Genomic DNA, 16,733 nt, shown 5'->3' on the forward strand with positions numbered 1-16,733 from the left:
CCCCTGAGTTCACACCACCTACGTGTATGCAAGAATATATCAGTATGTATTAACCTTTAATCATTTCATGTAGGATCCACGGTCTTCACTCCGGTCCATGGAGCTCTTCGATCCAATAGAGCAGGAACTGCCTCCAATAGAGATGAGATTTTACTTCTTCATCTCTTGTTTAGAATGAAGCAGATGAGCCCCTTGCAGGAGGACAACATTCCCTCAGGTTTTGCATAAATCACATGCACAGAGACTACACTGGTTATTGGATAGAGAATGAGATCTCACAAAATCTCATTCTATTGTCCCTCTTAACTACTGTATGTAGCCATTATAATAGGTAGAAGGATGAAAACAGCTGCTTCCATTCCAGCCATGGCCCCAGTCATCGGGTACATAGATGGATGGCTGAGAATGGTTGGTCTGGATTCTCACCACAGGGTGTCCGTTATCTAATCTGCACATACAGTATCAAATTAGAACACCAATATATTTATTCCATTCCTCTTTGAATGATTAAATCTCAGAAACCAGCTGAGGCCTCAAGAATGATTAATGTACCCAGGCTGAAATGAGAGTGCCTCTGATAGTGAGATAATGAGAAAAGGAAAGAAGACAAGGAAGCACAAAGAGATTATTTATTCAAATGCAAAAGAACAGGCCGAAACACAGGTATCCTAAATTAGTGTTAACCATCTTGAATTCATAGCATGGATCACTGCAGTTGTTCAACTTTTACTGGTCATCTTATTCAGCTTGGGGACTGCTGATGGAAATGTCCTTCATTTAAACAACTCTCATTACGAGTGAAATAATGAAATTGGTAGTAAGACTTGAAATTACATTTACTACAAAAGTAAGCACAGAGAAGGCATGGCAGTAAAGGTTTACAGCTAAGTTCATTTGCTGTGCTGTACTGTAAGTCCTGCAGCCTAGAGAGCATAAGTGCACTTTTCAATCTCTTCATAGTTACAGCTGCACAGTGAACATTAGCTGGAGGCAGCTGAACATATAGTATATAACAAAACTCAGTACACCCCTGTACCATATCACTACAACCTTAAATGATTCAAAACTGTACCATCTTATTTTGTCTTATTTGATATGTAATAAAAAAAAAACTGGCTAAACAGACTAAATACATATGGGCCTCAACATGTCAATGTGATCATTGTGATTATTGCAACAAAAGGCAATTTACCTGTGACTGCTGCAACACAAACAATTGTGCCTGTGATTTCCAAACCATTTTCCATTCTTTATTAAAAATAGGGTGTCGTGTCCAATAACATCACTGATGACAGTGCTCAGAGTGAACCAAAACAGCAAAGTTGTGGACTATAGAATGAAAACAGTGAAGGATGCTAAAAGCCCAGCTGTAAGGAGAACTTCAGAGTCCAATGACAAACTAATTCTCATTCAAAAATATGAGCATCACCTTTCTCATTTTGCTGCCCTCATTACTGTAGCTTTAAATCTGCAATAATGGCCTTTTTCACTGCCTGGGGACTCAATATTGACATATCTTCACCTTTTAAGTTGAATTTGTGAACCTGTCAGCAAGCAGTTGCTTATTTACACACCCAGCAGTTACAGAGCATTATTGCCATTTGGAGTCACGTGTCTGGTCATCAGGTCCAATATATACAGTACTTTCTTTTAGCTCTGTTTTTGGTCTCCACCAACTCCAAAATATCTGATTCTTAATCTACGAACTGCTTGAGTATGTTCACCAGTTAGCTGCTAGCACCAAGCCTCGTCCACAAACAGTGTGTACACACAATTCTGTGCTGAAACCGTGTATACAAACAATTTATGCACAATTTTATTCAATATTCTGTATCAATATTTTCTTACCTTAATTTGTTCATACTCTGTGAACAAATTTAATACTGCCTCACCCCATGTGTATGAACAAATGATGAAGGCCTGGCTGGCTAAAAAATGCAAACACATTTTAACTGAAACTATATTAATTAAAAAGGTTTTAATAGCTAATATAATTGATTAATATAATTTAAGGCTATAATGATTAATTTACTAATGCATTGACCAAATGTAGCATATTAAATAAACATGAAATTAATGCCCTGTCATTCTGATTAATCACAGTTTTAATTGAAATAAATTAAATTTAAAAAACTGTTCTAGTTTATAAGTATATAGAGAAATGGGGGCATGGCAGCAGGCTACTTGAAAACCACTGGAATGCGCCTGTCATTTTAGAATGATTCTGATTTACACTAACATACACACAATAGAAAGAACAAAATTGGCTGGTGTCATGAATATGATGGTAATGTCTCCTGCACTTATTTTGTGCACAAGGTAAGAACATTTCTATGCGCATGTTAGTGAATAAGGTCCACTGCCTGTCTGCCGTTTGGTGTTTACAGTCTTATGCAAAAGTTTAGGCACCCCTTGATACATAACAGATTTTGGTGATTTTTTATTTGAACAGATGTTAACACAGTTTCTCTTGGAAATGGAAAAAATGCACAATATTTTCTGCAAACAGTGATGCATAGTTACTTCTTATGCCATAAATTGAACAAAAATAAAAAATAAAAACATTATTATGGCATGGTGCAAAAGTTTGGGCACCCTACACAATCAGTACTTAGTAACACCTCCTCTGGCAGATATCACAGCTTGCAAACGCTTTTCATAGCCAGCTAAAAGTCTTTCAATTCTTGTACTTGGGATCTTCTCCCATTCTTCCTTGCAAAAGGCTTCTAGTTCTGTAATATTCTTTGGTCGTCTTGCATGCACAGCTCTTTTAAGATCTACCCACAAATTTTCAATGATGTTTAAATCAGGGGACTGTGATGGCCATTCCAAAACCTTCAGCCTGCGTCTCTTGAGGTATTCCATAGTGGATTTCGAGGTATGTTTAGGATCATTGTCCTGTTGTAGAAGCCATCCTCTTTTCAGCTTCAGCTTTTTTACAGATGGTGTGATGTTTGCTTCCAGAATTTGCTGGTATTTAGTGGAATCCATTCTTCCCTCCACCCGTGCAATGTTTCCTGTGCCACTGGCTGCAACACAACCCCAGAGCATGATAGATCCACCCCCATGCTTAATAGTTGGCAAGGTGTTCTTTTCATGAAATGCTGCTCCTTTTTTTCTCCAAACATGCCTTTGCTGATTGTGTCCAAAGAGTTCTATTTTAACTTCATCAGTCCACAGCACTTGTTTCCAAAACGCATCGGGCTTCTGTAGATGTCCTGTTGCATACTTCAGACGTTGGATTTTATGATGGGGACGCAGATAAGGTTTTCTTCTGCTGACTCTTCCATGAAGGCCTTGTCTGTGCAAGCATCGCTGCACAGTGGAACGGTGCACCACCACTCCTGAGTCTGCTAAATCTTCCTGCAGGTTTTTTGCAGTCAAATGGGGGTTTTGATTTGTCTTTCTGACCAGCATACGAGCAGTTCTGTCCGAGAGTTTTCTTGGTCTTCCAGATCTCATCTTGACCTCCACAGTTCCCCTGATCTGCCATCTCTTAATTACATTTCTTACTGTGGAAACTGCAAGCTGACAACGCTTTGCTATCTTCTTGTAGCCTTCTCCTGCATTGTGGGCATCAATAACTTTCATTTTCAGGGTCTTACACAGCTGCTTAGAGGAACCCATGGTTGCTGGGTGTCCACAAGTGTGTGCACAAGGTTTGAAGAGTCAAAGTATTTGTACAGCTTTGAAATTGGCATTTACCAATGACAGCTGTTGCTGTGCATCAGATCTAACGAGCTGATTAAGGTCTGATACCTTGTGAGAGACTTTGAGACTCTGGAACTCTTAGGGTGCCCAAACTTTTGCACCATGCCATAATAATGTTTTTATTTTTTATTTTTGTTCAATTTATGGCATAAGAAGTAACTATGCATCACTGTTTGCTGAAAATATTGTGCATTTTTTCCATTTCCAAGAGAAACTGTGTTAACATCTGTTCAAATAAAAAATCACCAAAATCTGTTATTTATCAAGGGGTGCCTAAACTTTTGCATAAGACTGTACGTGCCAACACACCATGGTTGGCCAAGGATTGTACTTGGAGGATTTTTTGTAAGAAAAAATTTTAATTTTTGGTTTTGTTTTTTTGGTGTGTGTTCCACATGATGAACATTACCTTCTTTGGTGTACCCAAGACTTGGCAAATCTTGAATATGGTGTCCACTTCACTGGAACCTGGAAAAAGAGGCCTGAGGGTATAAAGCTCTGCCATGATGCAGCCGACTGCCCACTGATCTATGGGTGAACTGTAGGATGTGGATCTGAGGAGCACCTCTGGGGCTCTGTACCTGATCACAACAGACAAGATACTGGGATGTGAATGCAGTGAACTCTTACATGTACATACATTATTCTCACTGGGAAAGACACTCACCATCTAGTCGAGACATAGTCTGTGTATGGTGGCCGAGATCTGATCTCACGGGCAAGCCCAAAGTCAGCTATTTTCACCAGCTCTGGGCCCATGCACAGAAGATTCTCGGGTTTCATGTCCCTGTGGAAAAACCCTAACAAAGACATGCTGCATGACTACCTTGACTCTAATGGTACATCTATCACTTGTGTCATGTTTAATTTAAGAAAATTGAGTTGTAAACAGACATACCATGCTTATGAATGAACGCGAGCCCCTGTAGTATCTGAAACATAATATTTCTTACAGCAGATTCAGGAAACAACCGAGTCCTGGCACACAAAACAAATAGAGCAAAAACCTAATTGGTTAAAAAACTGTAAGCATTTACCAAACACAGCTCAAAATGTGGAAGGAATCATGCCCAAAAAAACAGCTGTACACACCTGTCTTTCATAAGCTGATATAAATTTTCCTTCATGTACTCAAATATGAAGTACAAGTGATCATTTTCTCGAATTACCTCCTTAAGTTTGATCACATTTGCATGGTTGAGTTTCTTTAGGGACTGAAAAAACAAAGAAACAGGTTTTATAAGAATATGTGGAATTTATAAACAAAAAAAATGGTAGATATTCTAATCATGCTGGACAAAACACACAGGTCACTGCAGCACATTCAAAAGCACGCCCTACAACTATTAAACAAAACGTTCTTGTTAAAACATGGCTGGTGTAAGAAAACAATATAGTTTGGGTGTAAATGCTGCAAAGGTGGGATTTATGATCATTTAAAAAAGGGAAAAATAAATAGAGAATAATAGAAAGCGGTGGAGAAATGTACACCTTTCCCATGCACTGGGATGATACAGGTTTAACCATGCTAAATTTTAGTTAAGGGGAAAAGCTGTAATGGGATTTTGATATTTCATGGTGTTGACATGCTGTAATTATAATCTAATTAGCAGGACTCTAAGGGACCAGCGTGTTCTACACTTGTTTTGTTGCGTTGAGGTCAAGCTCTAGGAAAGGGGGTGTGTAGGCCAGGGATGGGAACCAGAGCTCAAAACCAACAGCACACGAGAATCACCTTCTACTCTTACAGCTGATGTGTGACTTTGAGCTGTGAGGACATTTAGACAGTAGAATACTGAAATAGTGTGAAAAGAAACAAGAGAGAGTGCTGAACATTTAACAGCTGGTCTAAACTGTACAGCATGTTAGTCACATCATCATCACTGCATTACCAAGAAACCATCATAAGAGTTTGTTTCTGTTTTTCTACACAACAAAGAAAACAACAACCCAAACAGAAACACATAAAGAGTCAAAGCATGTGTTACATCGATATACATATATGTAAGATATTACGACTGTCTTGATGGTTTAAACAGAATATGTTTGACCCTGAATGAGGAACCTTCCACTTTTCTATTCTAGGAGTGTGAGCCTTACTTTTATACTGATACTGATTCACGGTTTCAGCTAAACAAAGCAGTACTGATAAAAAGAGCAATGTCTTATTTACTACAGAGTTAAAAATACCTTATTTATTGAATATAACAATATTTAATTTCAGCAATCCATTACCTTCAAAAATACATTTGTCTCTGTAATACCCCCATTTGACCATTTGATGGTCACTAAAAAGTATTCACAAACTGTACACATCTCTATTCAGTCTCCTTCACAGGTGTACAAGACCACTTTGTTGTTTGCCAGCTTCGGCTGTTTTTGTAAGAGACAGACATCTCTGTTTGCCCTAAGCTAAGAGCGTGTATTCTTCATCAGAATCAGAACTTTCCAAGGCTATATTCTGCCACTGAGACACTAGTATAACTTCCTGTGAATTAAAATGCATGTAGCCTGTGGATGCCTTCAGCTACTTCTGTCAGCATTTAGCTGTTGTTCTGCTCCACTGCGACATTGTTTTTGAGATCAGCTGGTAATACAACAGACCATGGTGATATAGCATAACATACCCAAATTTGGGGAGTTGAGCCAAAAGATGAATGAAAAATTGTGGCAGTTTTGCTTTGAAGATATCGATTAAGTCAGGGGGTGGGGGATTAATCCATGGCAGTGAGGCATTAATTTGATTTTGGGTCGTTTTTTTCATAATACTGCTGAGTTATTCAAATGTGCCAAACTGTGCTGAAACCGTGAAGACACAGCCTAAACTCACCTTGACTTCACGAAGGTTCATGCATTCTTCCCAGGAGTAGAATTTTCTTTTCATTCTGCAAAAACATTGTTCCTGTTAACAAATTTGTTGGAAATGACATCCAGTTACATAGCATTCTTTTTTTTTTAGCTGTTGTTAAGTCTAATAATTACAAAACAAAAAGCCCACACTTGATGATAACCTTGCCCCACAATTCTCATAATTCTTACAGATAGGCTGTCGTAATATAATCGACTGGAGAGAAAGCAATATACAGTAAGGTGTACGACATTAACTCTAAAGCTGAGAAGGAGAAAAATATTGCAGATTGCAGCGAAACCTTGCAATCTCCAAATACTCACTTCTTTATGGCAACTAGTTCTCCTGATTCCAGACTGCGGCCAAGGATGACTGAGCCGTAGGTGCCATCCCCAAGCTGCCTGATGGTAGTATATCTATTCATTATGTTTGTCCTTCCATAGCATCATCTGGGGGCAGGTAATAACAGGGTGACAAACGAAGAAGTGTTCGCTTCTCGTTGCTGAATGCAGCCAGATTTTCCTGTGACAACAGCAGAAGACTCTGGGCAGCACTGGAGGACTCATGGTGTCATGGACTTGCCTCCTTCTAACTGAGAAGGTTTTGGATGGATGACAAACACTGATATTAATAAAGGAGCTGCATCAGTGGCCAATAATAAACCAAGTGTGACATTACCTAGCCGACTGACCACAAACTAACTAAACAGTGAGACATTTTATTGGTGAAACCTTGCCATGGTGTGGACATACAGTACTTGGAACTTTGACCTTTACTGTGCAGAATGATGTATGCACAGAATTGGATCCCTGAAGAATCAACTGCTGACATTTCTCTGTAGGTTCCTTAAATCATTTCAAAGTGTGCACAAGTGCAATGTGCTGGTCTCCAGTGTCAGTTCAAAGTGTGCACATCATGATCCAGTAGGCACTTTACACAAGTGCAATGTGCTGGTCTCCAGTGCACATTCACCTCTTACTTACTGCTTCCTTATGTTCCTTAATCCATTGAAGATTCACTGTGAAATGACATCTTAGTGAAGCTGAAGACATAGTCATTAAACCTCTGATGAAAACAAATTTTTCATGATCATAAATGCTGGATTTATCACTGAGGAAGAAAAGACTGAGGTAACAAATTTTTACCCATTTTCAACAACACGGAAAACCAAATCAGACACATATTATACATGACTGGACTAAGCTTATCTGTTAACTGACAAGTGACATAATGTGTTCAGTATAATACAACTGTATCACCCCGACATCCTGATAGAAAAAAACGATGAAACTGCCGAAATGGTCCTTTATGTAGGCCTAATTCATTACTGTTACTAAACATACTGTATTTAAGATGCAATGTCGGGGTTAGCTAGAGATGATAACTGTAACTAAACTGTTACAAACACTAACAAACATTAATCCGTGATCATGTTTACTGGCTGGCAGAAAATAACTTAGCTACACGTTATTTGCATGAGCTGGGGGTGTTGTGTCGAGATTGGATCCCATCGAGATGTGTCCCCCCCCCCCCCTAACTTGAATCCGAACCTTATCCGAACCATGACGGCTACTAGAAACAGTTTTAACAGAAGGAAACACATCCTGACGTGGGAACAGAGTTCGACACAAGAAGGGGGAAAACCTCCAGCTGTATCATTTATAACCTTACTATTTCCGTGTTTTTCTTAGGTTCATATTCCATATTTTATCTCTAGTAAGTTAGCGTACCGTTAACCGTGTACACTGGAAGCTAACGTAACGACAGTTGGCACCAACTTAAACGTCCATTATTCCGACTCTTAGTTCCAGTTATTTGGTCTTAGCTAATACTAAAGCGTTTGCCGGACTTGCCCGTTTTTGCCTAAATTTTAATAAGTACGGTGGCAAACGTGAAGCAATTAACGCTAACTACATGTGTTGTGGCCCAGCAGAGAAAACACTGGACTGGTTAACGTGAGTGGTCTTCTAAATAACATTAAAACGATAAGCACCCAACAACACTCACCCTCCTCACGTCACACCTACAGCAACACATAGCCGAGCATCTGTAACTGGTGTTCATCAAACGACTCGCGGAATAATCAGCTGACTGACCCGTTGAGAGTCAGATAACCGCATCCAGGTTCTCCAACACAAAACATAGCATTAACTAGAATTTCTGCTAGGCCCTTTGCTCAGAACGCATCACAATCTCGCGTTGCTGTGAGTTTACAATAAATCACAGCTCTCTTCCGGCGGCGAAAATACAAACTGTGATAAAATGATCACTGCAAATTTTAGCCTCCCTCAAACGCCTGCTTTAACTTCTGCACACGGTGTCTACTACATAAAATACGATGACTATTTAAAGCAATTTAATTTGTATTTTGTTTTTTTCTTGTTTTAGGCTATGCAGACACACATACGCAACACGTTTTGTCTGATGAGTTAAATGTGAATGTTAAGTAGGAATTCGTGAGATTCACATATTCAGAAACAGTTAAACACACGAAATTAAAATGTGAATAGCGTAATAAAACTCTCATAACACAGGAACTATACAAGACAATGTTTAGAAAATGGATTATTACAAAAACGAGAAAGAGTTCTTGGCGAAATGAGTGACAATTCTCCTCTGGTCCGATCTCCGAGCTACAGTGAAGTGCCCTAATATTAATTTCTTAGTACACACATTAGCCTGGTATGGTTAGGTGTGGGTACACGCGCACAAAGTGGTATAAGAAGTGCTCACTTGTAAAGCCACAGTAGAGAAACGCGTCCTGCAATGCAATTTACTAAATATATATATACATACACATCATACGTGCCCACAATATAAGAAATATGCCCTTCCAGGCGCCCGCACATTTATGTACACATAAGCACGCAGCAGTGCTCTTGCCTCTTCTTCGTCTTTCCCCGACTTCCCGTGTCACTGAAGCTCCGGGCTGCCCAGCAAAATGGCTGCGTTCCTGCGAGCTCGCAAATATGTTTGCTGTGTGGTTCGTTTCTCCGACCGTGAACTGTAACCGCTAGTGCTGACCGCTTGTGAAAATAAAAAGAAAATCTACTGGTAAAGCTGTGATGGTGGGTCATCGTGTTGTTACCTGTTATTCAGAGAAACGAGTTAGCCAGCTAGCTAGCTAACAAACGGAGCTAACGTCACCTGCCTCTGTTTACCTGTAGTTCGCCCTGTGCTCGACGAGTCTATCTGCAATTAAATAGTTATCAAATCCTAACGTGTTTCACTCACCAGGATTTCGCGACATGTCCCATAAATTAACGCCATGCTGGTATGGTATATTTCTCAGTATAATGGAAGTAACTTTAGTAGTATCTAGTATTTAGGTAGCTTATACAGGGTTAGCTAAGTTGACAGCTATATTGGTGTGCTGTTGACAGAGTAGTGAGTGGGAGTTAGATTAGGCTGTCAACCTCAGTAGCAGTTGTGTTTTGAATTTTTAATAGGTTGATTATAAACAATTCTGGGACAAGTATTCAAATTCTTTAGTAAATGCACTGAAAAATTCTTAAAAACAAGTAAAAGTCCTGCATTGAAATGTTTCTTACGTAGCGTTGAGTAGACTATAATCAGGAAAATGTGCTTAAAGTATCTAAGATAAAAGTACTCAATACAGAAAATGACCCGTATCTCTGTTGTAAAATAATTTGTCATTGCGTTATAATAAATGATGCATTAATCAGTAAAGAGCATTTAGCTAATGTTTAACTATTTTGTATAAAGCTGCAATCAATGACTACTGTCATTATGACTGTCTACTAACTATTGTATTTATTGACCTTGGATTGTAGGGACAAATATGTGTTTATATGTTTTATATTTTAAAACTGAATCTGTAATGGAGCTGTATTTGTCAGATAATTATAGTGGAGTTTTATTTATTGAATCATTGTTTCAGTGCCAGACTACTCAACTCCTGAAACCAGATTACAAGGCACACGACAGCTGATACTCAATGTTTTGTTTGCTTACTATCACATTTGGATAATAATTAGGTAAATGTCTGCATGGTTTAGGCCAAAGCAACAAAAAAGAAAGCTTAGCAAGTGCGGAAGAAAGTATGGCTAAGCCCTCCATACAGAAGCAGTGGGCAATCTAGTTCCATCCTATCTATCCACAACAATGACCAAAAGACAGCCTCCACTCTTTTTCTACAAGACACTGCTGCAAGTTTGAGACTTTTAGCATTAAACACTATTCTGCATTCAAAGGCTTCTATATGCATGTATGTTGGGCTGAATTCACCTGAGAATATTCATCTGCACATCCAAAACTAAAATCCATGACCACAGTTGTAACTGGTTTCAAGGACAAACACCTCCTGCAGTAAATTTAAGTAACAGGCTACTTCACCTATTCTTGTGCAGGCTGAAGAAAGTGCAGATATTGGAGGTGTGATAGAGGATGAAGACGATGGTTCAATTGACCCAAACCTTCAGGTGAGAAAACCACTAGAAATGTTTTTGCTCTCTTTTGCTGTTTTTGTTATTTGACTCTTCTTATTTGTTTTCACTACTAAAATATAAACAGGTTGTTGCATTACAAGAGTATATGCTCACCCAACTTTCAAATATATGAATAAAGTTTAAATAAATATTGTGCTCATGAACATGTAAAACAAGTTTGATGTCCTCTGTTTTGCATGGTTCCAATTTGTGAACGGTTCTTGATAAAACTGCTGCTACAGTGGCATTTAGTAAATTTTTTTTTTAACAATACAGGTGCAGCTCAATGCATTCAGAGCTCAGTGGATGTCTGAACTCAAACCGAGCAGTGGAGCAAGCGATCAAGTGCAGCAAGCTAAAGGTCAGAAGGGGACGCAAGAAATAGCTCGGGAGAAGAAGGTAAGTTATGAAATGATTTGTTCAGGTTAAGGGACATTACTTCATGTGTTTTACATTGCTGCTGTCACTGAAATTTACAGCGCTGTTTAGTGACTGACATGAATCATCTTCTCTAAGGCCACTGAGCTGTTCATGAGAGCTGTTCAGGAAGAGCAGAATGGAACTGTCTATGAAGGTGTGTGTATAGGATATATGGGGATCTAAATCACCTGTAAAAGGACAAAATGTTAGGCTCAACCCCCAAAAATGATTCTATAGGCACTAACATAATGGCATTCATACTGTAAGCTTGTAGAAAATACCACATTATATCAGATTGAATAAAAAAAAATGGATATTTCTTTTTATTATGTTAAATAAAATGTATAATAAAACTGTTCAGATGTCATAGTCATTACCAGTTACTGACCAGGTTTAATATCCACACTTATAGTTTTGTATTTTCCCTGTGAGGAGATTGCATTACTTGAGCACTTCAGTTTAATTTTCTTGTTCACCTATAATTTGTCTGTCCTTGCAGCTATCAAGTTCTATCGCATGGCTATGCAGCTTGTGCCTGACATCGAGTTTAAAATCAACTACAACCGTCCTTCTGACACAGACAGAGTTGGTGGAAGCTAGTGAGTTGCTTTTTATTTTTCAGTGTCCTCTGTAGATTAACTAAATCTAATCCTGCAGTTTTTATATCTTATATATCTTAAACTTTTCAACAATATACTGAATATGTATGACTATACCTCTAATTCATATGATTGTCATAAAGTTTGTATGTTACAGGCAATAAGAAGTGCTTGCTGCAGTGCTGCTTTTAAATGAAAGAGTGAAAATGACAGACAGCAACTTATTGGAATTATTTCCTTGAAAAAGTTAAGACAGCATCTTAGTCTCTGTAATAATCAAGACAAAGTACCTTTGCCAGCTAAAATTATTACTGATGGGATTAAAATTCTCTAACAGAGAACTCAGAGGTTGCTATATTACAACTAGAATTTTTTTTGGTTAAAGTTAATAGAGAAACAGATGTTCACCCTTGAATACCCTTGAGTGATGTGTGCTGATCCGTTCGCACAAGGGATATTCTCACTTCTTAAACTGAACATGTTTTATTTTTGTAGCACGGAAAACAATGATGGTGAAGGTGAGATGGAGGATCTGCTTGTCTACTTTCAGCACCAGCTCACTCTGGAAAGCTCCTTTCCAAAGATCTGCACTCCTGAGTTTGAAATGACTCAGATGCACATTTCAGGTAAAATTTTATTAGACTGCAAACATGTGTAAAGTAATTATCAACCTGAATTCAATAAAACAGATTTGTTTCCTGCTTTAATTTGACTGCAGCCTTGCCACGGGAAATCCTGATGTACATATTCCGTTGGGTTGTGTCGAGCGATCTGGACATGCGAGCCCTGGAGCAGCTCTCTTTGGTTTGCCGTGGGTTCTATATTTGTGCAAGGTCAGCCCTGCTGTTATAACAGATCACATGTGACAGCTTGATTGTTAGCAGCTTTCTTTTCTCCGGTGTTGCTTCTCAAAATTGCTGATTTGGAACTGGCTAATTACGGAGCTCATAAAAGGTTCTGTCTACAAAGTATTTGGTTCATTCAGTCTCAACTTGTAATTTCTCTCTAGGGACCCTGAGATTTGGCGCTCAGCCTGTTTAAAAGTGTGGGGGCGCAACTGCACCAAGCTTGTACCCTTCAAATCATGGCGGGAGATGTTCCTGCGAAGGCCACATGTCCGTTTTGATGGTAATTAAGTATTTTATCAGTTTATGAGACCAGTGCCGATATCTTATACAGAGTTTCCCCACTCTTATAAGGTCATTAATATGTACAGTTTTCTAACAGTCATAAATTCAGATTAAGCACTTTGGAGACCCGCTGCTCATTATTATGCAGCACAGTGTGGTCCCCTGCAGTGGGATGAGGTGTACTGCAACATTTTTTGAGGCACTGGAGAATTTTATTTTAATAACTGTAGAAATTTTACAGTGTTTCAACTTTTACTATGTGATGCCACTGGAGTTATGTCTAGTTTCAGTATACAAGATGTAGTGTGAAACTATCTGTTACTTCTGGATTTGCTGGATGTTGAGCCTTTCTTTCATATTATTCCCACAGGTGTGTATATCAGCAAGACATCATACATTCGTCAAGGAGAGGAATCGCTGGATGGATTTTACAGGGCTTGGCACCAGGTTGAGTACTACAGGTAGATGTTTGACTCATTTTTTTGATAGTGAGCTTATAGATATCACTGCTCAGTGATAGATATCACATATTGCTATGGATATCAGTGCTCACTGTTATCACAGGTACCTCCGGTTCTTCACTGATGGCCATGTCATTATGCTGACCACCCCAGAGGGCCCTCTGTCCATTGTTTCTCGCTTGCGTACTAGGAACACCAGGTATGCTTATTCTGTTTTTTACAAACTTTAGCTAGAATGGGTACCAGGGCCAATCTAAAAAAATTTAGATGGGGTGGCCAATCCGGGGCACAGACTCAGAGGGAGGTGGCACATTTGAAATACATATAAAAAGTAAATTAAACCCCTAGTAAAAAATAAATAAATAAATAACCCTCTAGTTCTGTGAAATAATAAACCATACATTATTAAGAATCAAATGAGGCAAATCATGCCATGTACTACATAACACCACAATCACACAAATGAATGCAGATATCATGCTGCATGCATGATATAAAATAAATCGAATATGACCAATTTCAATTATAAAGCACTAGAAAAATATTAGTTGTATTTAAGGCAACAATTTGTCATTGTTTTTTCTTTTCATTTATTCATATTGACAAGCACATTTTGACTGGCAGGGGAGTTCATCCAGATTCTGGGTGTGGCCGGTGCCACCCCTTGGATCCACCCATGAATGGACACTGACATCAAAAATAATTTGCCATTTGATGGTTAATTGTTGAATTTTGATTTTACAGAATGGATTCTGTTCTGCTCGGTCATTTCCATCTGTCACAGGAGACAGACAATCAAACCAAAGTTTTTGCTGTTCTCTGCAAGAAAAAGGAGGAGGTGAGAATATGTTTGGGGCATTTGTGGTATAAGTGATATAGTGACAGATTACTGAGTAACATATAAATGCTCACCTGCACTGTAAATTCACGTTTTCCAAGAACTTGTTAACTACTCAGTTTATGGCTCAGTTTGTAAACTTACTTTTAGCAGAAACCAACCGAGTTTCAAAGGAATCGGTTCTGCAGGTGGAACCCACCTCCTGAGGCTGAACACATCTTCCATGTAGGATTACATCTGTCCTCCGGAGGGCGTCAGGGTGTCAGTAAGCTGGTGTGGATCCACCACTCCTGCCACATCACCTACAAGTAAGAGACTGAATACTAATAGCACCGGAGAAGACAGTTTATTTTCCTATTTCTTTAAAAATAAACATTATGTTTTCAGGCTGACTGGGGAAACCGTTGTCACAGCATTTGACCTGGACAGGATGTACACACCCTTCTTCTTTGTACGTGTGAAGAGTTACACCGCTTTCTCTGAGAAGCCTCTTTGAGCCGCATGGAGATGTGCATGCTATCCCATGATGATCCCATCCACCATTTTAACATAATTATACTCTTCAGCCTGTTTATTTTGTGCTGCAGCTGGGTTATGGTGTTGATATATACAAACTCTCATGTTTCCTACATGCAATTATATTACATTCAGGTTTACATAATAGAATACTACTTATTTTCTGATTTCAGAAACTATGATAATGTGCTGAGAGCTAAAATAATTAGCAGTCTTTCCCACCAATTCCAAGCAGTGAATGTTCATTAAGTTTTTGCTTCATGTTGCACTTTCTCCCTCAAATAAATAGTGGTGAACAGAATGTCCTCCCTTTAGTTTCATTTGTTTTGAACTGAATAACTTGTATTGTATACTACATAGATGGGCACTGAGTAAATGTTAAAATGTGTTGCTAAAACAGAACTAAAATGTCAGCCTTTGTGTAACCAGACATGTTATCTTTACTGGATTTCTCAGTATATAATGATCAGTCGTGGTTGTAAGAAAAATTATGCATCACAGTAAAATTATAGACTTCCCATTACACAACCTCAGACTTTGCACGTGTGATTTCACACTTCCACATAATATGTATTGCTGAGGACACACTGACATGTATTAAAAGGTTTTGGGAACCAAGCATGGACAGATCAAACAGGATAACTTTGTGTCTCCTCTCTCCCGTAGTGTGTCCTCTCTCTCTCCCTGTACCTTTCTGCAGGTTGCCCTGGCCCTGGAGCTCTATGTCTGTGATGAGCAGTCACCAGCCACATCAACCTGACCAGTGCTTTGTCTTGTTGCTTTTCTTCTTTTGTCTCTCCTCTATCCACTCACCCCAACTGGTCGAGGCAGAAGGCCGCCCACCAAGAGCCGGGGTCTGTCGGAGGTTTCTTCCGTTAAAGGGAGTTTTTCCTCCCCACTGTCGCCAAGTGCTTGCTCAAGGGGGATTTGTTGGGTTTTCCCTATGTAATAATATTGATAACAGTAAGGTCTAGACCTTACTTTGTAAAGTGTCCTGAGATGACTTTTGTTGTGATTTGGCGCTATACAAATAAAATTTGATTTGATTTGATTTGCACAGAAAAAATAGACAAAGTTGTAACAGATTAGTTGGTTTTAAAAAATATTCTAATGCCAACTAGTCTCCAAATCCTCAACTTACATGGTAGGTAAATCATTTTGCTCATGTTAGCATGATTGCTTTTTGAATGCACACATGATGCACAGATTCCGCTTTTTTTTTTATCACCAACGGTTATGGTGTTTAAATTTTGGTTAATTGGGCCACCATAAGATAGACTAAAAGTGCAAATCATTTTGCTCATGTTAGCATGATTGCTTTTTGAATGCACACATGATGCACAGATTCCGCTTTTTTTATCACCAACGGTTATGGTGTTTTTTTTTTTTTTAGCAAACTCCTCTCAACTGTTCAACTCTTGCATTTCACACAGATTTCCTTATGGGCAGTTTTGCTGCCATACATATATATATATATATAACACAGCTGCTGGAGGTCCTACAATGGCAAATTGTGTTTGATGTGGGAAGCAGGAGATTTGACTGAGAACCAGATTCTTTCTGCGTGCACATGAAAATCATGCCAAATAGAGATAACAAGTCTGATGTTACTATGATAAAAAACAAAACATAAATAGACTATAATGCTGTTTTCACGGATACATCAACACTGCCACCCTGCCTTCTCTGTCTCCTTCAGGCCTCAGTGAGTAAGGCATTGTTTGCATAGTGGCTGACCAGCACCGAAGCTCACAGACAGCTG

The 16,733-nt window shown here is 38.9% G+C and overlaps 2 protein-coding genes across 4 annotated transcripts; one reads left to right on the forward strand and one right to left on the reverse strand.

Moving 5' to 3' along the window:
- Window positions 1-4,069: 4,069 nt before the first annotated feature.
- LOC109961882 (serine/threonine-protein kinase ICK-like) lies at window positions 4,070-9,973 on the reverse strand. The gene is made up of 7 exons (XM_020603066.1): window positions 9,794-9,973; window positions 6,883-7,151; window positions 6,542-6,596; window positions 4,804-4,925; window positions 4,610-4,689; window positions 4,379-4,511; window positions 4,070-4,292 (listed from the first exon to the last, which is right to left on the reverse strand). The coding sequence occupies exons 2-7, from the start codon at window positions 6,981-6,983 to the stop codon at window positions 4,070-4,072; spliced, it is 714 nt and encodes a 237-aa protein (XP_020458722.1). The 5' UTR covers window positions 6,984-7,151; window positions 9,794-9,973.
- fbxo9 (F-box protein 9) lies at window positions 9,174-15,272 on the forward strand. 3 transcript variants are annotated; one of them, XM_020603137.1, is made up of 13 exons: window positions 9,174-9,627; window positions 10,930-11,001; window positions 11,284-11,406; window positions 11,524-11,581; window positions 11,927-12,026; window positions 12,522-12,652; window positions 12,745-12,859; window positions 13,036-13,154; window positions 13,527-13,617; window positions 13,721-13,816; window positions 14,362-14,455; window positions 14,606-14,763; window positions 14,843-15,272. In XM_020603137.1, exons 1-13 carry the CDS (start codon window positions 9,625-9,627, stop codon window positions 14,949-14,951), a joined length of 1,269 nt encoding a protein of 422 aa, XP_020458793.1. In that variant the 5' UTR covers window positions 9,174-9,624; the 3' UTR covers window positions 14,952-15,272. The 3 variants fall into 3 exon arrangements, with proteins under 3 accessions (XP_020458793.1, XP_020458792.1, XP_020458794.1); XM_020603136.1 differs by lacking the exon at window positions 9,174-9,627 and adding an exon at window positions 9,640-9,833; XM_020603138.1 differs by lacking the exon at window positions 9,174-9,627 and adding an exon at window positions 9,640-9,833 and having other exon boundaries at window positions 14,609-14,763.
- The last annotated feature ends 1,461 nt before the right edge of the window (window positions 15,273-16,733 follow it).

Source organism: Monopterus albus, unplaced genomic scaffold, assembly GCF_001952655.1.
Source record: "Monopterus albus unplaced genomic scaffold, M_albus_1.0 scaffold60.1, whole genome shotgun sequence".
Taxonomy (NCBI): domain Eukaryota; kingdom Metazoa; phylum Chordata; class Actinopteri; order Synbranchiformes; family Synbranchidae; genus Monopterus; species Monopterus albus.

What these genes read in the sequence shown, in the direction of transcription:
- LOC109961882 (XM_020603066.1), bottom strand. Translation starts at nt 6,983, where the DNA reads ATGAATAGATATACTACCATCAGGCAGCTTGGGGATGGCACCTACGGC. An exon ending in GAACTAGTTGCCATAAAGAA is followed by an intron (nt 6,597 to 6,882) that starts GTGAGTATTTGG and finishes ATGTTTTTGCAG; the next exon opens with AATGAAAAGAAAATTCTACT. An exon ending in CGCGTTCATTCATAAGCATG is followed by an intron (nt 4,512 to 4,609) that starts GTATGTCTGTTT and finishes TGTCTTTGTTAG; the next exon opens with GGTTTTTCCACAGGGACATG.
- fbxo9 (XM_020603136.1), top strand. An exon ending in GCCACATGTCCGTTTTGATG is followed by an intron (nt 13,155 to 13,526) that starts GTAATTAAGTAT and finishes TTATTCCCACAG; the next exon opens with GTGTGTATATCAGCAAGACA. An exon ending in CACCAGGTTGAGTACTACAG is followed by an intron (nt 13,618 to 13,720) that starts GTAGATGTTTGA and finishes CTGTTATCACAG; the next exon opens with GTACCTCCGGTTCTTCACTG.